The sequence below is a fragment of the Chrysemys picta genome, chromosome 8, assembly GCF_011386835.1.
Source record: "Chrysemys picta bellii isolate R12L10 chromosome 8, ASM1138683v2, whole genome shotgun sequence".
In the NCBI taxonomy this organism is placed as follows: Eukaryota; Metazoa; Chordata; order Testudines; family Emydidae; genus Chrysemys; species Chrysemys picta.
Genome location: NC_088798.1, coordinates 88,429,509 through 88,454,737, shown reverse-complemented (window position 1 = coordinate 88,454,737; position 25,229 = coordinate 88,429,509). Strand labels below are relative to the sequence as shown.

The 25,229-nt window shown below is 46.0% G+C and overlaps 1 protein-coding gene across 13 annotated transcripts in view; it reads left to right on the top strand.

Moving 5' to 3' along the window:
• HTR4 (5-hydroxytryptamine receptor 4) overlaps positions 1-25,229 on the top strand; it is a 237,125-nt gene that overhangs the window by 139,065 nt on the left and 72,831 nt on the right. For all 13 annotated transcript variants that reach the window (XR_010590077.1, XR_010590072.1, XR_010590075.1 and 10 more), the window contains one exon: positions 4,207-4,772. Coding sequence is in view for 8 of the 13 variants with exons in the window: in XM_065555895.1 (XP_065411967.1) it covers positions 4,207-4,772 (566 nt within the window). In the remaining 5 variants the exon portion in view is untranslated. The remainder of the gene's footprint in view (positions 1-4,206; positions 4,773-25,229) is intronic.

Sequence of the window (25,229 nt, the reverse complement as noted above, 5' to 3'; positions counted from 1 at the left end):
GAGACTTGAAGGAGAGAGGTGCTGAATTACAAACTCAGTGATATTTCTGTAGAGGTGCTGCTGAATACCTAGAGGGTGCCTGCCATGGAGATGAGGCCTTTGCTTTAGGTCCAGTGGGAGATCTGCCTGAGTAAGAACAGCAGGATTTCCCTGAAAATCTAGGGAAGGAGACATTTGTATTTAGAAATTATGGGCCTGATCCTAAGAGGTACTGAGCTGCCTCTTCACCACTGATTTCCATGGGATGTGAAGGTGTGCTAGGCCTTTCAGGATTAGACCCCTAAGGAGCATGTCACAGAGATAGTGGCAGCTCTCCGTCAGAAGTTTAGACAAGGGTTAACTCACCAGTGCTGCACATGTGCTTATTAGTCAAGTGGCCTTTTGAAAGTGCCACCCAGTGGCCTGCTGTGGGTGCCAGGCCATTTGACGACACAAGCTCAATCGACTGTGTATGGGCCTACCACACTCTTAAATAGGGTTACCATACGTCCTCTTTTTCCCGGACATGTCCGGCTTTTTGGCACTCAAACCCCCGTCCGGGGGGAATTGCCAAAAAGCCGAACATGTCCGGGAAAATGGCGGCTCTGCTCCTCCCCTGACTCTTCGGCTCTGTTTAAGAGCCGAGCTGCCCGAGCGCTATGGGCTTCAGGCAGCCCCCTTGCCTCCGGACCCCAGCCGCCGGCCGGGCACTTCCCCTCCTGGGCTCTGGCGGCACAGGGTCCGGAGGCATGGGGGCTGCCCGAAGCCGGTAGCGCTGGGGCAGCTCGGCTCTTAAACAGAGCCGAAGAGTCAGGGGAGGAGCAGAGCCTCCAGCCACGGCGGCTCTGCTCCTCCCCTGACTCTTCGGCTCTGTTTAAGAGCCGGGCTGCCCGAGCGCTACCGGCTTCGGGCAGCCCCCATGCCTCCGGACCCTGCGCCGCCGGAGCCCGGGAGGGGAAGTGCCCGGCTGGGGGCGCAGGGTCCGGAGGCAAGGGGGCTGCCCGAAGCCCAAGCGCTACCGGCTTCACGGTTTGCCGGGCAGCCTCCAGCCCCTGTGCCCCCGGCTGGGCGCTTCCCCTCCTGGGCTCCAGCTGCGCTGGGGAAGCGCCGGCCGGGGGCGCAGGGTCTGGGGGCTGCCCGGCAAATCGTGAAGCCGGTAGCGCTCGGGCAGCCCTTTCTGCGTGGCTGGGAGTGGGAGGGAGGAGGGGGCGGAGTTAGGGCGGGGAAGGGGCAGAGTTGGGGCGTGGGTGGGGGGGTGGGGAAATGGGCGGGGCCAGGGCCCATGGAGGGTCCTCTTTTTTTATTTGTTAGATATGGTAACCCTATCTTAAATTTAACATTTCCCTTCTTGTGGGTTTTCCTGCAGAAAGGGATGATTTGACTCCCTGTATTTATAATGACCCCCTGTAATTGTATGACTGATAGCCTTGCCACTCAGGGTATATCATAAAATGAAAAGACCTGCAGTTCTCCTGCAACAGGAAGATATTTGTGGTAGCCAATGTTTTCTGAACTATATTGTGATGTGCAGTGTCCAGCCTGAGACACCTTAAAGAGGCCTGACTTTCAGAGAATGGGTGCTCAGCATGTTCTGAAAATCAAGCTCCTTGAAAGTGTCTCCGATTGGGCACTTCAACACAGAGATGCCCCAAATCCCCACTCACTTTTGAAAATCTTGACCACTGACTGTAACAGTGCTGCCCAATGGAAAGCCCAATAGTGGGGTCTGTCTCCTGTGCGGACCAAACAGCTGTGACTTGAACGGAGACCCTTGGGTGGCTTGAAGGCACAAGCTCTAGCAAGTGAGCCACCAAGAAGGGTGCTGCTTCGCTTGCTTTTTTTTGCTGGTCCCACCAACACTGCATTTTCAGTGTAGCCGTGAGGGGGTGGGGGTGGGGGAAACCTTCCCAACCAGGTGGGTCTTTTAGTTGGTAGTCAGTTTTTATACCACTCCCTTTGGCTTTATTTTCAGAACCTCTGTTGTGGGGCATGGAGCATAAAAGCCATAAGTCACTCTCCATCCTGCCAGCATGTAGATAAAGGAATTAATGATAATAAAAAACAATAGAGTAAAAATGCCCCATTTAAAGAGGGCCTGGGATTAGTGCCTCGTATGTGAATCTCAGAGCAAACAAAATTGGAAACCCTGAAAGAAGATTTTAATACTTGTGGGCTCACTTTGGATACCAAGGGCAATCTGTCAGGTGAATTGACTGGGTGATAAGTGCAAAGATTCCTCTAGCTGGGTTTGGGGATCGTTTAAGGATGATTAAAGGAATCATTTCTTCTCCTATTGATTTTTTCCATTGACTTCTCTGCTTGTGTCCTTTCAGAAAAGGCTCCGCTTTTATTTCTCTGCCATCGACCCTTTACATACCAGAGCACAGTCCCCACCACTCCTCATAATTGTCTTTAAATTGATCCTCCATGCAGTTTACGGGGTGCACCCCGGGCAGTATATCGGGGGGGAAATGCAATAACGGTTTGCAAGAGGCTCAGACGTGACTGTGTGACAACACATCGTAGCTCCTTTTCACCATCTTTAAACCAATGTGACGCTGACCACAGCTTTAAAGAACAAGATGGGGTTATTCACACGCTGTCTTGTCAAAATCAGTGCAGGAGAGAAAATGAGAGGCAGAGGTACTTCTCACACAGACACCTAGTGACAGGCATTACGTGCTGCCACTGTTCTGTAGCAGGAATGTTCTCCCAGAGGTTTCCCTTTTCCCCCAAACTCACATACTTCACTTTTCTCCATTCTCTCATGGCTTTTCTTTCACCAGTGGGTGCCTATGTTGTAGCCCATGGGCCAAATGCAGCCCTCTGAATTATATGAAACAGCCTGCAGCTCTCCTCCTCTTTAATGTGGTAGACCAGCACAAGATGATTTACACACTGCTTGGCTCAAGATGGAACACTGCACATGGACAGGAACTCTCTGTGGGCCACACTTCCATAGTAGAAAGAAGAGACTGGCTGCAGTCTGCTCTGTTTTATAGAGAGCGTGCATTTCATTCACATTCTTTTCTTGTTCCCAGCATGAAGCTTGGCTGGGCAGAGTTTGGACATCTTTGCTTTAAAACTGGATACAGGTGCATAATGTGTAAATAGCAGAGAGTAAATGGGTTACCTTCCTTCATCCTCCCCTCCCCCCACTTCCTGTCTGGGGTTGTTCTTTTCCATCTATATTCCTTGGTCTCTATTTTAGGGAGGGAGTGAATATTCTATAGCCATGCTGAGAAGATCTCTGGAATGTTTGAAGTTGTGACACTAACTACAGAGTAGTAGGGCTTAAGAACTGCAATGCAGCAAATTCTATGGGGATGACCGCACAGGGTATGTCTACACTACACACTAATCCTGGACTCTGACTCAGTTTTGAGCCTAACCCCCCTTTTCGTCCACACATAAATTAGTCTGACTCGGGTCAGCAACCTCAGAACCTGGGTGCTAGGACCTTGTTGGGGGGGATCGGGTCAGAGTCCCACTGTGACTCGGGCCCAAGCCCTATCATTTTGCAGTGCAGATGCAAGTCAAGCTGCACACTCTATAGCAGGGATTGGCAACCTTTGGCACGCAGCCTGCCAGGTAAGCACCCAGGTTTGTTTACCTGCCGTCACAGGTTCGGCCGATTGCGGCTCCCACTGGCCGCAGTTTGCTGCTCCAAGCCAGTGGGAGCTGCGGGAAGCGACATGGGCCGAGGGATGTGCTGGCCGCCACTTCCCGCCACCCCCATTGGCCTGGAGTGGCGAACCGCGGCCAGTGGGAGCCGTGATCAGCTGAACCTGCGGATGCGGCAGGTAAACAAACCGGCTCAGCCCCCAGGGTGCTTACCCTGGCGTGCCACGTGCCAAAGGCTGCCGATCCCTGCTCTATAGAAAAGGTCTGTGCAGTGCAGTGTGGACACATCAGCAAGGCTGGGAGACCCAGGTCCAGCCATTGTAAACCCAGTTTTTACAACACAGTGTGGGCTTGGAAACGCCTCACAAATCCAGGCCACATGGGCCCAGGCTTTGTAGATGTACCCAGAGAGAAAATAAGAGAGATAGCAAATGGATGAGACAGATACAAAAGACAGTGGAGAGATGAGAGAGAGAAGGAAGAGATAGACAGAAGCAGAAGCTGGTGGAGGAGTGACACAGTGACCAAAGCACTCAGAGATTCTTGTCATCAGAGAAGCTGTGATAAGCCTCTTTTGTTCTGTGTCCCTGTTTTTTCTTTCAGATACAACAAAGACAGTTCAACAAGGCTTCCAACTCAACCTACTGCGTGTTCATGGTCAACAAACCCTACGCCATCACCTGCTCAGTGGTGGCCTTCTACATTCCATTCCTCTTGATGGTGCTGGCCTACTATCGGATTTACATCACGGCCAGGGAGCACGCCCGCCAGATCCGGATCCTCCAGCGTGCAGGGGCGCCCACAGAGGGGAGACACCACCCGGATCAGCATAGCTCTCACCGTATGAAGACAGAGACCAAAGCTGCCAAGACCCTGTGTATCATCATGGGGTGCTTCTGTCTGTGCTGGGCCCCGTTCTTTATCACTAATGTCGTGGACCCGTTCATAAATTATACTGTACCTGAGCAGCTGTGGACAGCTTTCCTGTGGTTGGGCTACATCAATTCAGGGTTGAACCCCTTCCTGTATGCCTTCCTGAACAAGTCTTTCAGACGTGCCTTCCTCATCATTCTGTGCTGTGGAGACGAACGCTACCGAAGGCCTTCCATCTTGGGGCAAACTGTCCCCTGTTCCACCACCACTATAAATGGATCGACGCATGTGCTAAGGTGAGTGCTCCTCAGAAGCAGCAGAGTACTTCGAAAGCAGAGAGTACTTTTGAAAGCAGTTCACTGTTGTCAATGGGCTTTTATTGAAGGGCAGATTTCTTCTTCTGTTAGGGCATGGGAAGGGTTAAATTTCCAAAGGAGGTGCAATAGGAGCACCTGAAGGCAGGATTTGTGCCTGCGCTCTGGCATTTGTGTGCACACAGCAGGTAATGGCATGCCTGCCACTGTGTTCAATTCCTTGATTTCCGTGTGAACAGAAGAGATTATGCAGGTGCAATAGGCATGTGAACATTTTTGAAGGGGCATTTCAGTTTATATGTTTCACCCCAATCGGTCAAAATTAACACCACTGAGATGCTGTCATTCCTCTCTCTGGTTAGCAAGGAGCCATTATCTTTCTATGTTCCTTTCTCTAAAATCCCAGTCATTTCATTTTCTAAACCAATGCCAGGGACCTTCATTCTATGGCATGTTATTGTAATGGTTTACCCTGTGTTTTTTGTCATGTTCACAGGCAGCGAATGGCCACCAGCTAAGGTATTTTAATAATGTCTCCATTTTAGTCAGTGGATCTAAGCCTATGGGTCCTGTGAACAGCTGTCTGCACTTAGAGCGTGGAGCAGATAAGGGGTCATGGGCACTTGAGACTGGGAGCAGGATAAGGTAGGCTGGTGAAGATCAGGCACCTGATGATTCTCTGGAGGAAGTACAAGTGCTGTGTGAAAAACACCCCTTTTGACTCCCTGTCAGAGGATTAGGGAAGTGGGTGGTGGAGTTATATGGGGGAATGAGATAATCAGTGCTCCTCGGAATGTCAGGGTGAGCTCCTCTTATTCTCTGATGAATGGGGATGTAAGCAGCACGTCCACAACACAGTGGTGTGTTGATTGGGGAGGACAGTAATGAACAGCTCTAATCCCCAGAGTGTAATTCCCAGGTAATTATTATCTACAGCCAGGAGGCTCAGTTCCGAAGCTGAACTCCCCCAAACTGGGTTCCATCAGGGGATTCGTCTCAGACATATTTTTATTGTAAACATCCATGTCCTCTTGAAATGGGCTTCTGAGGTATAATGGATGGGAGAGGGGAATGACTCAGCACAGTAACTCATGCACTCAAGAAGGCCTTTTTTTAGGTTTCCAGGCCACTAACAAGGGTTTTTAAAAATACCTTCTGGTGATTAAAATTGGGTTTCCGGGGCTAAGCTCCCTGCGCCCTCATTCTGTAACTGAGTCTTGGCTCTGCGCCACTCTGCTGTGTGAGCTGTTATTTATATCATAGCAGTGCTCTCAGGGATGAGCCAAAGGCTGGTCTCCTGAAGGAGGATTTACAGAGCAGCCAGGCTGTCTCTGGCATTGCTCATTTTGAAGTACCTCTCCAGTCCACCATAAGCAAGTCAATAATTTTCCTGGGGCTCTATAGCAGTGGATGTTGTAAACACGTCATTGGGAGGGAATAGACTGTGGTCTTACAGTAGTGCTGGATGGTGTTTCACTGTTGTGAGGCTCAGTATTTTATGCGAACAGTCACTCCTGGGACTAGCCAGTGGCTCTGCCATTTAGAAGGTGCAGGATTCTGAGGACACCACAGTGGTCTGGAGAGGAAGGGAGGGAGACCTGCATCTAGTTTTAGTCAGTGGGTACTGAGATCTGGCACTTGACTGTGAAGCATAGAAGCCAGAGGGTCTGCAATGCACTTCCTTCCACTCTTCAATGCATAATGACTTGAGTTTGGGGGAAAGGGAGCTGTGAAAGAAGCTCATCATGATTGGAGGGGATGCGTTGCTTGTGGTTTTCCTATCTCCAGCACTGAGCACCCCAGTTAGTCATCACAATGGCCTCTTACCATCAAACTCTTCTTGGACACAGCTGTGTCCTGCAGCTAGAGAATATGGTGAAAATCAGTCCCTGCAGAGCTAGAAATGTACACAAGATCATCACAAGGGAAAACACTAGAGCTGGAGAAGGCTAATGGGTTATAACAAATGGGATTCCGTATCTTAGCTGAGATCACAGGAGGGTTATTTCTGTTTGCAACCTTCTCTACCTGCATCTTGCCTTTCCTTGTGTTCGCCCTCTTGCAAGTCCCCCAATATGTGAATGAATGGCAAGTATCGGAACCACTTGCATAGGTTTCCTGTGCTCCTATCATTCTGTTAGACTGGATGGAGCATTAGTATAATGCCCCATAGAGAGTAATTCTACATAGGGCAGGAAGATTGGCCAGGTGACCTTTAAATCTTTTCCACATTTACCTTCTCTGACTCTGATGACAAGCCATAAAGAAAGCTTTTGGGTAAGATTGTATCATTATCTCTTTAGTGTTCTTATATAACTGCAACTCAGATCACTTCCCATTGGCTCACCATCATCTCTCAATACCTCCCAAGCCCTGCTTAGCATGGCAGTACTTAGATACTTGCGTTACATTGCAGGTTTCCATCTCTTCCCCCTTGGAGGCTGGAATGATCAAATGGGCTGCTCAGGAATGCCGGCTCTGCACCCCAGTCCTTCAGAGGCCAATTACCTTTTGGTTTACCTCAGCTTTCTAAACTGAGGGGGGAGGTGTGTTAGTTATTTCCCACAGGGTGGGGGGTGGGCGGTGGCGGTGCCCAGTTATGATCTGTGGGCAGCTATTCTTGCCTGAAAGCTTTTCTTAATTAAATTGCATCAACACTTTTGTTTTAAACACAAAGCATATTGTTATCAGCAAGGAAGGAGGATAAATTCAGTGAGCTACATTCTCCCAAGCCCTAACTTACACCTCTCTTCACCAGCCTGGTAACCCTGGGATCTTCACTCAGCAGGTGGGTGTTGACGCCCTATCTTGGAATTTTCTGCTGGATTGGGGCTGTTCTAGGTTATGTCCCAGGCTTCATAGGAGCCCCATTGGAGAAGATGCGCTGGTGCCGTGATGAATCAACACATTGCCAGGATAGAGAGCCAATGATCCTTCTGTGGCCAACATCTCCCATTTATGGGGCTCTGACAACCTCTACAGGTCCCTCAGCAGAGGGGAATGTCAGCTGTTTTCTCCATTCTACCAGAGTCAGTGATGGCAGAAGTTAGAGTAGACCCTTTGCTGAGTCCTTCTTCCAAAAATTCAGGGAATTTCTGGGTTTGGTTAAAAGGATTTAACTCATTCAACCCAGTAGGAAAGCAGGTGTGAATGATAATGTTCATGGGAATGGGTGTCTCATACACGTCAGATGCCTCAACCCTCACTTGGCTCAGAATTTTCATTGGGTCACATTGTTCCCTCCTCATCCAAACCATTTCACTCTCGCTGAGTATCGTGCATCTAATGAATTTCTAAGGAAGACTGGAGGTTCCAGATGCAAGGGGTGCATTTGTCTTTGTTTAAGATGAGACACAGACGTTGTTCTGGGATGCGACTGACTTTTAAGAATGTTTTCTCATCAAAGAATGCAGTGTTTTATTTTTCTGACAACACTAAGTGTCAAAATGTTCTGACAGAGCCATTTTAGGATTTTTCACATTTATGTTAGGAATTGAAAAAAAAACACTCTGAGGATCAGAGTGTGCTAAAAACACTGTAATGTTTCCCTCACCAAATACAAACTGACACAATTGTAGACAGATTTTATTGCCTTTCGTCTGTGTGTGTGTTCTCATGAAAGATAATAGCATTGTAGTCCTAGAAAACTGAACTTCTCCAGGGTATAGGCATAACCCAGGCAGAGATAGTGCATGTCACTCTGACCATGTGCCTTAATCACAAATCAGCACTTGGAGGTGCCAGCAGACATCAGTTTCCATAGTGCTCATTCAGTTCTTCATCTTTCTGTCAATCAGTGCCAAAGCCACTGGGACTTTGAATGAGACCACCAAGCTTTCCCTCCCTCCCGCCCCCCAAACATACTACTGAATAGCAGGGCCGGCTCCAGGCACCAGCCGAGCAAGCTCGTGCTTGGGGTGGCAGATTCTAAGGGGCGGCTTCCCTCCAATCCTTTTTTTTGCTTCGCCGCTTCAGCCGCCCCGCAGGTTTTTTGTTGTTGTTGTTCGCCGCTATGGCCGCCCTGTAGGGAGCAGCGGTGCAGAGGAGGGGACCGCCCAGCTGGGAGCAGGCTGAGCACTCCGTCTGCCCCAGCTGGTGCCCGGTCTGCAGCAAGCCCAGCAGGGCAGCCTTCCTCCCTCCCCGCTGACCAGAGCGGCGCGGAGCCCTCCCGGCAGGCGGCGTAGCGGGAGGGGCTGCGTGGCGAGTGCCCAGCTGAAGGAAGCCCTGGCCACCCCCATTCTCTCTCTCTCTCCCCCCCCGCTCCCTCCCCTTCTCTCTCCCCCTGCTAGTCAGGGCGCGCCCTCCGCTGCCCGGGGCACGTCTGCAGCGCAGGGAGTGCCCCTGCACCCTGGCTCCGGCTGCCCCGCAGGGTTTTTTTTTTTTTGGCTTGGGGTGGCAAAAAAGCCAGAGCCGGCCCTGCTAAATAGCTATTAGATGGAAACAAGTTGCAATCACAACTAGAGCTGTCTCTAAGGTGCCACAAGTACTCCTCGTTCTTTTTGCTGATACAGACTAACACGGCTACCACTCTGAAACTAGAACCGTGTGCACAGAGGGAATAAAATTCTGTACAGATATTCATTCAGCTTTGAAAGTGCATTTTTATTTGATCAATTACAACCCTTTGGGATTTGCTTTCTGCAAACATATGAGCACTTGAGCTCTACTAGAACAAATACTCCTCCAAAGTGCATTTTTATCTTAATGTCTGAATTTTCACCTACATTAATTTTGAACTATACATACAGTTGCAAAATTCAAGCAGTGTCGGTGCAAACTGTGAATTATAAAGTCTGCAGTCATCTCTACAATGTGGAATTCACACTGTATTAGTGCTTTACAATTTATGTCATTTACCTGAGTTAGCTACTCAAGTTACAGCATGAATTATGTATCTAATTGTGATATTTGCAATTCACAATTCTAGTGAACTGCAGATTCAGAAATTATTCGTTGAAAGAATTAGGATCAGTGGTATTCCCAGATAGAACAAGTTCCAGAATTTTGCAGAATATGGCTGTGGTGAAGATGTAACTGAGCAGTGATCAGAGCTGACAAGCCCTGAAAGTATTCAAAGCGTCACTTTTGCGTTAGGAGAGCTGATGAAAATAAGCTGATAAGTGTATCTCTGTTGGGAAAGCCCTAATCAACTGCACAGGACTGAACATACTATGGGGACAATGTGTTTCTGGGAAATTGTTGTTAGAGAACTGGATGACTGTGTTGTCACTAAACTGCAATTTGTTTGGGTTCATTCTCAATCATTAAGGCTTGTGGTGAAAGCTTCTTTTTTTAAAATGTGACTTTGAAAGTGCTTTGTGAGTCAGAGAGGTAATTTTTCATGATTGCAGTGATTTTAAGTTTAGTCATATAGTTATAGAGTTTAAGGCTTGAAGGGACCACCAGATCATGTAGTCCAGTGGTTCTCAACCAGGGGTACATGTACCCCTGGGGTACATAGATAGGGTACATCAACTCATCTATATATTTGCCTAGTTTTACAACAGGCTACATAAAAAGCACTCGCGAAGTCGGTACAAACTAAAATTTCAGACAGACAATGACTTGTTTATACTGCTCTATAGACTGTACACTGAAATGTAAGTACAATATTTATATTCCAATTGATTTTATAATTATATGGTAAAAATGAGAAAGTGAGCCATTGTTCAGTAACAGTGTGCTGTGGCACTTTTGTATTTTTATGTCTGATTTTGTAAGCAAGTCATTTTAAGTGAGGTGAAACTTGGGGTACCTAAGACAAATCAGACTCCTGAAAGTGGGACAGTAGTCTGGAAAGGTTGACAGTCACTGATCTAGTCTGACCTCCTGTATGTCACAGGCCACCAACACCACACAGTTGTGGCGGTGCTAGTTCATTCGGGGCCGTAGGCAGGAATATCCCCCCCCCCCCCACACACACACACACAATACCACAATACTAAAATAGGCAAGTTCTTATAATAAAAAGCAAATAGGGCATCCCGCGAAGCTGCTCAGGGTCCTAAGCAATTGCTTAGTCTGCTTATGCCTAGCACCGGCTTTGCCACCCAGCATCCGTGCACTAAACCCAACAACTGAAATAAGACCAAAGTGCTACAGCCCACAGGGGATGATACTACTATGTGGCACAGGCAGAGGACAGGAGGGACTGAGGTGCACCAATGTCTGTTTCCTCTCATTATAGTCATCTCTTCTCATTCCCATGTTCTGGATGGGTTATCCAGACTCCTTCATTGCTTCTCCAGGTAGCTGCCATAATCCACTGGTTGAGATTTTCAAAGCTGTCTGGGAATTTTGCTATGTGACTCCCATTGAAATCAATCCTCTAGCTGCCTTTGAAACACTCATCCCTCAACCTTGGAGGGCTTTAGACTCCTTGGTACTCCTGCATCCTGCTCTGAATTCCAGTAGGGGCTCTGCTATCTTCTCTGTTGTGGAAAGGGAGGGAGAGTGGAAAATGGGCAAAAGGAGAGCTACCGCACCCCTCACATACATTCAGTTGATATGGAGATCCTGAAGTCATCTCTGATGCTGTGAGTGTTCAGTAGGACTTGTGGGAATAGTTTTCACGCATGATCTTTTAATGCTTTATGCTTCCACTTTACAGCTACCTCTGTCAGAGGGTCTCACGGCATGTTAGTAAAGGTATGAATTCTCAGACTCACACTGCGAGGTTAGCATTCTCATGACAGACAGTAAACAGACACAAACTGGAGGATAGACTTGCCCAAGGTCACCATGTGAGTTAATGGGAGAACTAGGAACAGAACGTAGATCTCCTGTTTCCCAGTTCTGTGCTTTAGCTCACCATCCTTCTCTGTCTTGGGCACTGTTTGAATATAGAGCATATAGAAAGGTTTGTACTCTGGTGAGCAAAGTGATAAATCCATCAGTTTTCTTGCAGAAAAGCAGATCAAATCATATGTCTGTTCTCTTTCCATTGGGGAGAAGCCTCCTCACCTGCTGCTGATCTTATTTCTCTAAGCCATCCAAAGAACATGTTTTTCCTCTAACAATAGCAAAGGGAGAAGGAGAAAATACAGGCTCTGAAAACGATGAACATTGGTCCTTATATATATAAAATAAATAACCCACCTACCCCTTGCTCCACTCTCAGAACAGCAAGGCTGTATAAAACTCTTTGAACTCCACGCAGAAGTTAATGCCTAGCACTGTGCTGTAGCCTTATCAGTTGCCTTCCCAGAGACCACAGGTAATTGCTTCTATAAAGCTGAAGCCATCTTGATCCAGTGCTTTCTTTCTGCTGTTTGGACAGTTTCTCAAGTGTCCAGGTTTTTAAAGTTTAGCAATTATATGGCTTAGAACTCAGTAGGCGTAAAAATAAATCCAGCCTGGTTGTTGGGAGGAAAAGGTTGCAATTTCCATAAAAGAAAGAGAGAATTGTTGTGTGAATTGGTATTTCCATCCCTCTGAAAGGTCTGTTTGGAATGTGTTGGGGAGACAGTCACTGCTGTGTGATATAGAAGCTTGCATGAAAAGGGTATTAACCAGGTATCTGTATCCAGGCGGATACATTCCTTTGGATGTCTCCTTCTCCCAGCAGTCACCCATGTTTGTGCTGGATGTTCTTCTCTTGACACAGGAGCATCACTCAGACTTCCCAGGTGACCCTGGGCAAGTCCCTTAAGCCTAGTCCACACTTACAATTTAGGTCGACATAGCTACAGTGCTCAGGGGTGTGAATAATCCACACCCCTGACGGCCGGAGCTCTGCTGACCTAACAGACAGTTTCGATGCAGCGAGGCTGATGGAAGAATGCTTCCGCTGATCTAGCTACTGTCACTCGGAAAAGTGAAGCTCTTACAGCAATGGAAACCCCACTTCCGTCACTGTAGTCTGTGTCTGTAATGCCTGTAGCGTAGACATGGCCTTGGTCTCTCTGTCTCAATTCCCCATCTGTAAAATTGGGATGATAGCACTTTTTTTCTCCTGTCCTTTTGTCTGCCTTGGCAGTGGTGGATGGGAGACTGTGCAACAGGCTATTGCACACACAGAGAGAAGGGGCTGACACATTTGAGAATTCTATGACTATGCAATAGAACACTACGGAAACTAATAAATAAAACAGGCCTGCACAGTAAGTCCTTTTAAATCAGCATGCTACCTTTTCTCTCCCGCAGGGGAGGAAATATTACTCTCTGCTCCTTCCTCCTCTTGGGGTTTCTTTTCAGAGGCAGGCAACCATTCTGAGGCCTTCCTTGTAAATCCTCCTGCATGGAGACCATTGCCGTTAGGGCTGTCTCTGCCACCTCCAAGTGAGCTTTGCATCGCAGTGGAGAGGAAGCAGCGAGATTGTACAAACTGTACAAATTGTACAGGCTGATTGCTGGTTGGAATAAATAAATCTCAAGCTGCCGGTGCTGTGGAAGGGAACTAATTTGCTTCTTTTCAGATGTGATTTTTGACAATAATCGTGCCCTTAAGATGACTTCAATCTCACAAGGCCCTTAACCCCCTCAGCACCTGATTGCATCTCCACAGATCTTTGGCCCATCGATAGCATTATGTCTTGCATCCAATTGAGAAGTTTCCCTCTGTGCCATTAGCTACAAACTCTCCCTCCCTTGCATGCTATGCAAACCAAGTGACACCCCATTAAAGTGGGCAGACCTTGAGTGCACCCTCTGTGGTTCTCCAGGGATTGATTGCCGGGAGAAGTATCTGAGATATGAAGAGTTACCGAAAGAGAATTAGTCCTCATTGCAATAAGATGGGACTTGGTCAGTAGTTTTCGGCAATAAATTAATTCCCAGGATAGCAGATCTTTGTCTCTCCAAACAGTAATTAAAATTACACCCAAGACATGAATGATTTAAAGGGTGAGTGATTTAAAGAGACGGACAAAGCAATAGAGAACTGTGTGGAAGAATGAAGTCAGGTGAAAGGAGTCTGGCTGTCTCAGCAGAATTCAGATCCAACCAGTCCAGAGCATCTGATGTGTCAGTATCTGTGGAGTGGGAAGCCCAGTGCACCAGTCCTATTCTGCTGTTTATGCTCTGATGATCCTGGAGATACCAGCTGGTGCTGCGAGATAAAGTTTCACCTGCATGGCCTTGCTGCTCTGGAGCATCGAAGAGCTGGTATCATACCTTCACCATGCCTATTCAATGGTGCCTGGACATCTCACCTTCTCAATGCCCAACCCGCCCCTCCCCATTCCTCACACAAATATTGTTGAAGGAGGATTCCTTTGCTTAGGGTGGCACTAGCATTCTACATAGCCCTCCCCTCCCCCAACCACCAACTCCTTTCTGAGTAGTTGAGCTTTGGTCGGAACCAATCTACACTTGGGTTAGTTCTCAATGAGGTCTTCTTTGCCGATACACTTTGTGGGTATAGCACAACCCCACACACCAGGTGTACTCTAGTACTGGTCTGCCCATGCTTATATATGCTCTGATGTTTCTCACTGTGCCGCCAGCCTGCAATATTTACCGAGAACCAGTATCATGCTTGGCACTGCACAGCCGGAGAAGCCAATTCTTAGACTATAGGGGACACACATCCTCAGTGATATTGACACCTACAGCACATTGGGTCCCTGTATGAATTTGAGGTGATGTAAGAACCTAACTGGGGTCATTGTTGAAAGGCTTTGTGAAAGATGTCTGGTTCAAGGAGGGAGTTGAGAGGGGTTGCTTGGACATAAGAGGGAGCCTTTACCCAAGCATAAGGGGCATGAATTGAGGAAGGGAGAAGGATACAAAAGAGGCAGTGAGGAGGGAAGAGCAAAGGGAGCGAGAGGGGAGTATGACTGACTTGGAGCTGTATTTAATTTAGAAATACTGTATATTGACCTGGTTAATGGGATGTTTACTGTATGAATACATTGGTTTTGTGTTACAGGGCATTATAGTAAGGCTAAGATTTTGTCATGGATATTTTTTAGTAAAGGTCACGGACAGGTCAGGGGCAAAAAAGAAAAATTCACAGAAGCCGTGACCTGTCCCTGACTTTTACAAAAAATATGCCTGACAAAATGGGGATCTGCTGGTCTCCACGTCGCCTGAAGTGGGGGCAGCTGCGCAGGGGTTAGGAGTCACCTGCAGGAGCTAGGGGCTGCAGGGTACCCCTGCCACCTACAGCTCCGGGGGTCCCCCGCTGCCCATGTCGGCCAGAAGCTGCGGGGTAACCCCATCGGCAGCGGGCCGGGAGCTGTGGGGGTTCCCCCACCATGGCCAGGAGCTGCAGGGTTCTCCGCCACCTGTGGTGGCCGTGGGCTTGGGGGTTACCCTGCCACCTGTGGTGGCTGAGAGCTGCAGAGTACCCCGCCACCTGCAGGGACTTGGAGCTCCAGGGGCCGCCAGAGGCAGCGGGGGTACCCCGTAGCTCCCTGCAGCTCCCGACCACCGCAGGCTGAAGTCACGGAGGTCACGGATTCCGTGACTTCCGCAACCTCCGTGACTAAATCGTAGCCTTAGTTATAAGGAAATATCAGCAGAAAAAGAATGGCAGAAGATAAGACACCTCTCAGGAAACACTTGAGAGTTGTTATAGGACAGTGCCAGAACATTGGCTCAATCTCTGATGAGCCTACAGGACTGATTTGGACCAGAAAGGCCAAAGCCCACAAATACAGAAGAACAAAAGAAACTGTGGCTGTTTAAAAAGGGTCTCTCTTTTGGGAGAGAGGGAATTGTTCAGGGGAACTGGGTTGAAACACAAGGACTCCCCAGGGTGTCTGAAGATGTTAGGCCTACCTAGCTTACCATCAGTGAATGATAAGCCTGTAGGTAAGATAGACCTGTGGGTAAATTGTTGTTTTAAAAACCTTTTTCTATAAATTCTTTGTTCCTACTTCAAAATAAACAACACTTATCTTAAGAAGGCTGCTTGGTCACAGCCTCTTGAAGGAAGAGTCTCAGGAACTGAATCCAGTGGGGCGTGCTGGGTATCATGGGTTATCCACAGGGTCCTGTAGTTCAGGGCTCGATCTAAGGATGGGAGAATTATGGAATTCCACCCCAGAATAGATAAAGGCATGTAACTTAACACTTAGCCCTGTAATTCTGACCGGGAGACATAGGCAGGAGCAGAACCGTGCGGGGCCTCGCAGGTGAAGATGAGAAGGTTGAATTGTTGTGGAAGGTTAGGAGAAGCCAGTAGATAGATTCAAAGGTGAAGCAACATGCCAAAGCAGCAGGAAAGGAAATCAGTTCAGGAGGCATATAGTACATCTCTCTCCCTGTGCACACCCATGCACCTGCAATCTGCCTGTTCTCTCATGGTGCCATCTGTGGACCGTGCCTGCTCCAGTCTGGCACCATCTGTGCTCTCCACACTTCTCCTGAGAGTCACGCTTTAGAACAATACAGACATGATTCTGAAAGGGATGAATTACAAGTCCTACTCATTTCTCTAAACAGTTTTAAACAGATGGGTAATCACCATAGCAATAAAGCCTGTGCTAATGAGGAGTCCTCGCAGGAATTCACTCTTGATGGCATGTTCCCTTTCTACCTTCAACTCTACCAGCCACTATCTCACTGGCTATGGCCAAGTTCATGTTCACTCTCTTTTACGGAATTAGATCTAGGGCGAGGATTTTCACATGTGGCCGCAGAGAATGAGTGTGCCTGCAAAACTGGGAAGCACAAGCAAGCAATGACACCTGCACATTAGGTAGCGGTGCCCCACTTTTCTCAACCTGCACACACAGACTCCCGGGTCTGTACATGTTGTGCCTAAGTCTAAACATTTGCTTCTTTCCATCCAGATATGCACAAATTGGTAATAGCACTCGCTGAATGATACCAGTGTGCTCTACACATCACTTAGTCAATCCAGTCTTCTCTAACAAGGTAGCCAGAGAGCTGTGGGGAGCGATGCATTTGTACCTGCTTTGGTAGGATTTTGTACACCGGGGATGCTGTTTGAATCAGGAAATCTGGAGATTAGTTACAAAATGTGTCGTCATGTTGCATTCTGATATAACTGAGAAGTGTCTTTCAAGACCCTGGTTTTATGGCTAGAAATCCCTACTTCTGCCTATACAGTTCCCTTTACTCTTGTCTATTATACTTTACTGGGCATTAAACAGATGCCCAGCTAGCAGACCTTCCTGAGTTGGACTAAAATGCATTCATTGCCATTTACCCAAGGGTTTGGAAGCGCCAGAGTTTTCTCCCATTTACGGATCAGGATATACGAAGGATCAGAGGGAACTTATTCCCAAACAGCTGGAGATTTACACCCTGAGTATCTTCAGATGACAGCATTTCAAATGCAGCCTCCCTCCCTCTTTTCTGGTCACTTGCCTCTCCTCCAGCTTTCCAGGGTCAGGGCTGTCCCTTGAGACATGACAAGCTGCCAGCATGGGCGTTTTTTGTCAGGGAAAGTGCATTAGCCTCAGGTATGAGCTAACCTGTAGCATGACTTATTCCTCCATTGTCTCCCTCTCTCACTCATAAAATTCAGATGTCTATAAGCACCAAAACAGCTGCTTAGTAGAAAGGTTGGACTGCAAGAAGTAACTAAAAAGAGACAGTCCCCAGGAGTGCAAGATACTGTGGGTCAATTTCCTCCCCAGCTCCACCTCCGTTAGAATTCCATGGAACCCAGTAGAATAACAGTAGAGAAGATTTTTTTTTTTTGCTGTACAGTAATAAACGTGCTTCCTCCACCCATTCATTCTTTCTCTCCCTCACACAGAAATTAGGAAAAACTACCATTATGCGCTATATAAACTGGAAGGCAAATATTTCTGGAGAGGGAAATGTGTTGTGTACAGTCTATCTGACCAGCAAATTGCTACATTCCCACTGTGATATGTATGATGCTGGAAATAGAATGTCTGAACACTTCAAGAAGGACCTGGATTTTATCTTGAGGGTGCAAGGGTTTCTACCAGAGATGGGGGAAGATTTCTCTTTAACTAAAATTTTGCTTTTTCAGTACAGAATGCAGCTTTGCTTGGACAAACTTGCTAAACGTTCTGATCTTCCCCTTGCTCAGAGATGAAAGATTAAGTCAAACCCAGGATCTCCTGCTTGCTGGTAAATACCAGCTGCTTCTAGATCAACAAGCTGACCCCTGACCCTGTTTGAATTTTGGAGTGACTATTTAGCTTGTAGGCTGCTTGGGTGGGCTCTGTTGCACTAAGTCAATTGGAAACATGCACCTCTACCAGTCCTCCAAGAGTTACTGGAAGTTTTGCTGCCGCTTGTCCCTGATGGGTGTGAGATAGGATAATGTAGCAAGAGCACCTGCACTAGGCAATGCAATAAACTCAGGAGCATACCTAGTCAAGAGTAGGTTGGTCATGGTAGAAAAACCCTATGACAAAGTTCAAATAAAAAAAAATCATTACACATTTTGCATTTATTTTTAGCTCGAGCACAGCTATTGTGCATCTGTCTACCCACACTGGGAGGCTTCTTCCCAGCTGCAGTGTAGAGATACCCAGGGAGAAGTTAGCTGGGCAGAATGTTGCTATCCAAAATGGAATCTGACCAGGCCACAAGGGCTAACACCCCTAACTCCTGCAAAAACTGCCACGGAAACTTTAATGACCCCAGATGGTGGAGCATCAGGTGAACACAGAGTTCAGAGATTTAGGGAACATAATTTAGAGGCAATTACTACCACATGGCATGAATTTAGGATTTGCTATAGGTCTCTGTTTTCATCTTGTGTCAGTTTAAAATAATAGAATAAAAGGAGGAAAAGCTTATTTAAACTGTAACATTTAATGATGATAAAGAATATTTCCCTCCAGGGTTTAATTTGGAAATGTTTGTCGGTTTCAGTTTTCTGGGCAATGTAATGAGAGGTGTTTTACAATACAATATATCAATTCAAGAATAATGTTAAGAGACAAGAATAGCACTGCATAGCTTCAATGCGTCCCTCTTGCAGGAAGTCAGAAGCTGTATTGTGTGGCTGCAGCTCATGTCATGACCTGACCTCATCATCTGGAGTAAAAGTTGGCTTACCTCTGTTATTATAAAGCACTAAGGGGCAGATTCTCTGCCCTACTCCACTCCTTTGCATCACTCAAGCAGCATATAGAGAGCAGAGACTGTCCACAACTCCCAAACTGGGCATACTCCAGCAGGTATAGATCTGGTTACTATGCTTTCCTCCCATCAACTCCCAGTATAGGTGGCATATAGAGGCTGGGGGGGGGGGGGTAGTGGTTGGAGTGGAATGCTATCTCCCAGCTGGAAAATAGTTTCTTGGGGGTCATAAATGGCTTGCACAATTTAGCAGCCATGAGATTGCTCTAACCTGTGCCCAGGACCAGGGACCAGCAGAGACTCAGGAAGCTGTAACCAGCCAATTGATAGTCCTCTGCCTGCTTGGCTGAGCATAAACAAGACAGAGAGAATCTATCCTCACATGATAGTGAGATAACCAGAACATTGATAATGGCTGATTCAAGTCTCGATTAATAAAAAATTTAAGGGGGAATATAATTAATGCCAATCAACATGTGTTTATGGAAAATCTATCTGCTGAGATTACAGGTTTGGTTGATAAAGGTAACACTGTTGATATAATATATTTTTACTTCTGTAAGGCACATTTTGATTAAGACACTAGAATTATATAAAAATCAACAGGGGACATGTTTTAAAATGGATCAGAACTAACTAACTGATAGGTCTCAAAATGTAATTGTAAATGAGGAATTGTCACGGAGCAGCAGTGTTTCTAGGGGGATTGTTTCTTGGTCCTATGCTGTTTAATATTTTTATCAATGACCTAGAAAAAATATAAATCATTATTGATAAAGTTTGCAGTTGACACAAAGCTTGGGGGACTGGCAAATAATGAGACGGACAAGTTACTGATACAGAGCAATATGGATTGCTTGGTAAACTGGTGTTTCAGTATGGCCAAATATAAGGTCGTATACCTAGGAACAAAGAATGCAGTCTGTACTTACAGGACTATCCAGGTAAGCAGTGAGTCTGAAAAAGACTTGGGGGTCTTGGTGGATAATCAGCTGAACATGAGCTTCTAGAGTAATGCTGTGGCCAAATGGGCTAATGCATTCCTTGGATGTATAAACAGGGAATATCGAGTAGAAATAGTGAGGTTTATTACCTCTGGGGTGGCACTGGTATGACCACGCCTGTAATACAGAGTCCAGCTTGGATGTCTGCAATTCAAGAAAGATGCTGAGACAGGGTTCAGAGAAGAGCTGTGAGAAAAATTAAAGAATGGGAAAATATACCTCATAGTGAGAGAGTTGAGGCAATCAATCTTAGCTTATCAAAGACAAAGTAAAGGGGTGACTTGATCATTGTCTATAACAGGGGTCGGCAACGTTTGGCACGCGGCTCACCAGGGTAAGCACCCTGGTGGGCCGGGCCAGTTTATTTACCTGCTGACGTGGCAGGTTCGGCCAATCGCGGCCCCCACTGGCTGTGGTTCACCATCCCGGGCCAATGGGGGCGGCGGGAAGCCACGGCCAGCACATCACTCACCCGCGCCGCTTCCCGCCGCCCCTATTGGCCCGGGATGACGAACCGCGGCCAGTGGGGGCCGCGATCGGCCGAACCTGCCACGTCAGCAGGTAAATAAACTGGCCCAGCCCGCCAGGGGGCTTACCCTGGCGAGCCGCGTGCCAAACGTTGCTGACCCCTGGCCTATAACTACCTACGTAAGGAACAGAAATTTGATTATAAAGGGCTCTTAAATCTCGCAAAGATATGACAATGGATGAAAATTGAAGGTATACAAATTCAGACTAGATATAGGGTACAATTGTTTAAGAGAGAGCCATCAGAACAGCTTACTAAGGGTTGTGGTGGGCTTTCAATCAAGATTGGATGTTTTTCAAAAAGATCTGCTCTAGTTCAACCACAGCTGTTGAAGCAGGAATTAATTCAGGGAAGTTCTGTGGCTTGTGTTATTCCAGAGAGTAGATTAGATGATCACAACAGTCTCTTCTGGTCTTAAAATCAACGAATCTATAAGTAGCTGATCATTCTTAACCCTATAACTCTGCAGAGAGGAAGTGACACAGATATGGCCATAAAAGCTCTTTGTTCTGATAGAGCTGTTGGAACCTAGCATTTTGCAAGTTCCACTGGGGGGATGGTGGGGGGGAGAAGAATGCCCTTGATATTGATCATATAAAGTTTGTTTTGAGGTTGCGTTTGGTATAGCACATTTCCATACTCACAGCACATTTCTCTGCGGTACCTCAGCGTCATTTCCAGCATAAAGGTGTGTGCTGTCATAAGTGCAGGATTATGGATGCCATTCACCACTTGCAAAAGTGGTTCAGCTCTATTGACTTCAGTGGATATTTGTTTGCTAGTTATTATTATTCATTATTATTTGTATTACAGTAGCACCTAGGGTCCCCAGTCCATTGTGCTAGGCGCTGTACAAACACAGAGCAAAGATGCAGTCCCTGTCCCAAAGAATTTATAGTCTAAACATATGACAAAAGACAACATGTAGATTCAGACAGATGGGGGAGCACAGGGAAACAATGACACATTATTGGTCAGCGTGATAGACAATAGTCTGAGTATACCAGCTGCCTAACTGCTGTTTGGTAGACAAAAAACCTTTATGCTAATGGTGAATTCAGCCCCATTATTTGGAGAAAAGATAATAGAAAGAGAAAGCTTTTATGCAACTACAAATAACTGAAATAATAGTAGAGGGAGCACAAATATACAGGTTTATGGCCTACACCCAATGCCCATTAATATCCCTGAAAACTCTCTCATTGACTTTAATGGAATTTGGATCAGGCCCTAAATAAATTTCTTTTTGTACAGCTGTTCTCTTTGCCCAGTCTTTTCTTCTTCTTCAGGTTAAGCGTTGATGGTACAGTAGTAAATGTAGCCTTGCAAAAGCATCAGTTGAGATATTTAAACCTAGACTTGGCAATGCACTTGAAAAAATATATTGTAGGGGGACCATCTCGCATTGGGCAGAGGAAAGTGTGACTGAGAGAAGGGGATCTAGACTAAATAACTTAACAGGCCTTTTCCATTTCTAATTTTAGGTTAACCTTAGTCAAAAGCAAAATTGCTTTTGATTTTACCTTCATTAACTTCCACTCTGAAGACTTGTTTTGTAAAAACCGAAGGGGTAATTAGATATAAAATAAAGAAAAACTTTGCAGTTTATTTGATGAGATTTCTTGTAATTTTAAAAAATGTTTTTCCAATACTGGCAATAAATCATACGTTCCAACTTCTCAGGGACACTTGGCATCTCACTGTATTTTACATTTTGGCATCATAGTCATTGCCCTCATACAAGATTTTTAAAGTAAGTTTCACAGATGCTGAGATTGGCAGATCTTTAAACATAGGATCAAAAGGCAGAACATGAAGAGCCATAAATGTCACTGAAGGTAATTAACCATTGACACAACATACCTAGGGATGTGGTCAATTCTCCATCACTTGTGGGCTTTAGGTCAAGACTGGATCTCTTCCTAAAAGAGATGCTCTAGCTCAAACAGAAGTGATGGACTTGATGTAGGAATTACTGGGTGAGGTTTTATGACACGTATTATGCAGGACATCAGGCTAGATAATCATAATGGTCCCTTCTGGCCTTAAAATCTATGAGTCAACAGCAGAGAAACCCCTCACCAAAACAAAAAGAGAACTGCACATACACCAAAGGAGCTGAGCACTAGGTGTGCACTGTACAGTATTAAAGGCAGTTAAATTTAAGATTCAATCAAAACTCTCTTTATAATTGCCCTTCCCTTTCCCCCCTTGCTGAGCTAGATGGAAAAGCAGCACATTTAGTCAATTTTAAAGGGCTGTCAGACTGCAGGTGTGAAACCAATCTGGAGCAAGGGTATTTGTGATGGTCAGAACGTGCATACAATGGGGAGAACCATACATGGAGATATAGACAGTGAGGCAGAAGAGACATGAAAGACCATTTAGAAATGGTTGTCTGTCTCACCCAGCGCTGGGCTTCCTTCCTTGTCCTTTAGGTTTCCAGTGGCTTTTCCCTGCCTGACCCACCCCTACTCACTCCTTTAATAAATGTTCTCATTACTGAGCTCTGTCTCATGCAGCCTTCTCAGCTCTCATTTAACTGCTTCCCTTTCAGCATTAGGACAGATGAGTTAAAAAGGAGAGCTGGGAGCAATGGAAAAAGGGCAGGCCCACCATTATATAAACACTTCAATTGCTTCATATAATGAGGTGTATTTAGGAGGAAAAATATCTTCTTTAAAAATATATATATATATAGATATATAGATACACACACACATAGTTCCATTGAAGTAAACAGAGCTAGAAGAGGCTGATGTAAATCAGCTTCTTCTAGCTCTGTTTACTTCAATGGAACTATGTCGATCTACCCCAGCTGAGGATCTGGCCTATGTTGTTTAACAAGCACACCAGCTACATCTCACAGGCTTCCTCAGACCTGTTGAAGTTTCACCTGAGTGGAATGGAGCAGAAGAAGTCAGTGGGGCCGCTGGTATGTGAGGTGTCTTTGAGCTATAGGTTCATTACACATTACCGCCAGGCTAGCCAGCTTTTATGCTGGATCATTAATTCAAAGTGTCTTCATGTAAAAGCCAACCATCAGACAAAATTTCAAAGCCAAGAACTCAGGACCAGTGCTACATAGAGAGGAGACTAGAACCATATCTAGAATGGAAAGAGTGTGAATTGTACTGTTACTAAATCAAAGCAAGAAAAATTGTTGGGGATTTTTTGTGGCTACGAATTGTACTGAAGAATTGATTCTAGGCTGTGCTTAATGTGTGAAATTTATTCACAGTTTTGCTTTAATCCTTTGTTTGGAGTGGGTGACAAGATTTCACAACTATTGAAGCAAAAACCCTCCAACATGGGGGTGAGGGAAGGTTGTAGTTATTTTTTGTTATGTTTTTTTTTCTTGCAGCTTTTGCCGAATCCTTCTTTTTTACTTGTAATTGCAATAGATTTATTGGACTTGGGTTCTCCCAGGATAAAAAGCTGAGGTGCTATTTTCTCTTTACACAGCTGTCAACCTGGAAGTTTAGACTGAGTTTCCCACACACCCCTTTTTTTTCTTTCCTAGTGTTTGGTGCAAAATTTAAACCTGAAAAGTTCTTAGATTTTTAAAATATTTCAAACATATTTAGGCTTTTGCCTCGTTGTTTAGAATGATCCTGCAAAGTTCAGGAAAAGGGGTGTGGAAAGGGTGCAGCCTTCTTCCCATAGACCTCAAATGTTCACTGGCATTCATCCCCTGTTGGGGGACCTGTAGCATCCCCGGTTTATCCGGATTGTCGGATTAGAGTGACATTGATGGGGTCACTTAAGGAACCTGTGCAACAATTGTGCTGCTTCATCTGTGTGATACATTCACCAGCCCAGGGAAGCTCTGCACTAGGCAGGTAACATACAGACTACATATGCCAACTCTGATTCAGACACCTGCTGCGTACCCGTTCTAAAACTCTCTGCCCATTTACAGTTGTCATTTCTCCTCCAGACTCCTGAGCTAATACCAGTATTTGAGCTATAGCCTTGTTGGTGGGGAGTCCTTCTTATAATGGGCCATGATTTGCCAGCCGTGACAGTGTTAACTCTGGCGGCTGTGCTGTGGCCTGGTGCACAGCTTAAAAATGCGTCATCAGAAAAACCCAAGATGCTCACAATAAGTTAAAAACTTGTAATTGCACTGAATTAAAGATATTTATCTTATTTTATACAAGGGGAAATGGATTATGGCTTTAAAATACCACAATTTCCTTTATTTTATGTAAGATAATCTCTTTTCTCAATATGTCTGTATTTTGAAAAAAACAGATTAGTCCTGAAATAACCCTTTTGTTATGTGGCAGAAGATAAAATTTACGATTAACATCAGAACTTCTACTTAGTCTGTCAGTTTGACTCTGGAGGAGAAGCAAAATTACACCCAGGGTACCTCGATCCTGGGAGCAACTTAATATCAATATATTCTAGTCTATTTTTAATTGTACAGTATGTGCTTTGGGTGATGAAAGCAGCCAATATATTTGCAAGGTGACACTGTGAATCCTCGGTAAGGCTGTCTCTCTGTTCTAAGACTACCTCTTGCTGTGCATCCCGCTAGAGACATCCACCTATATCCTGGTTTGCTGTATGATTCACTTTGTGTCTGGGTTCCTCTGAAAGCCCCTTCTTCAGGGGCCAATTGGGATGCTCCGTTGGCATTTTCAGAAGCTTGGTGCATTGCAACAGCTCTTGTTTCTACCTCCCTTCTCTTCTCAATTTGAGTTCTCTAGTCAGCCATTCTGCATCCAATAGCATCATCAAAGACACCCCCAGTCCCCGAGCTCCTGGCTCAGCCTAGTGGCTTTCTGCAAGGCATCAATTAATCCGTCTATCATTTATGAGTAATCGAAAATAATTTGGCTTACAGAAGCCTGCAAAGAAGAACATGTGGTATCTTTACATTGACAATGGCCTGTCCAGCTCTGTTGGAAGGCA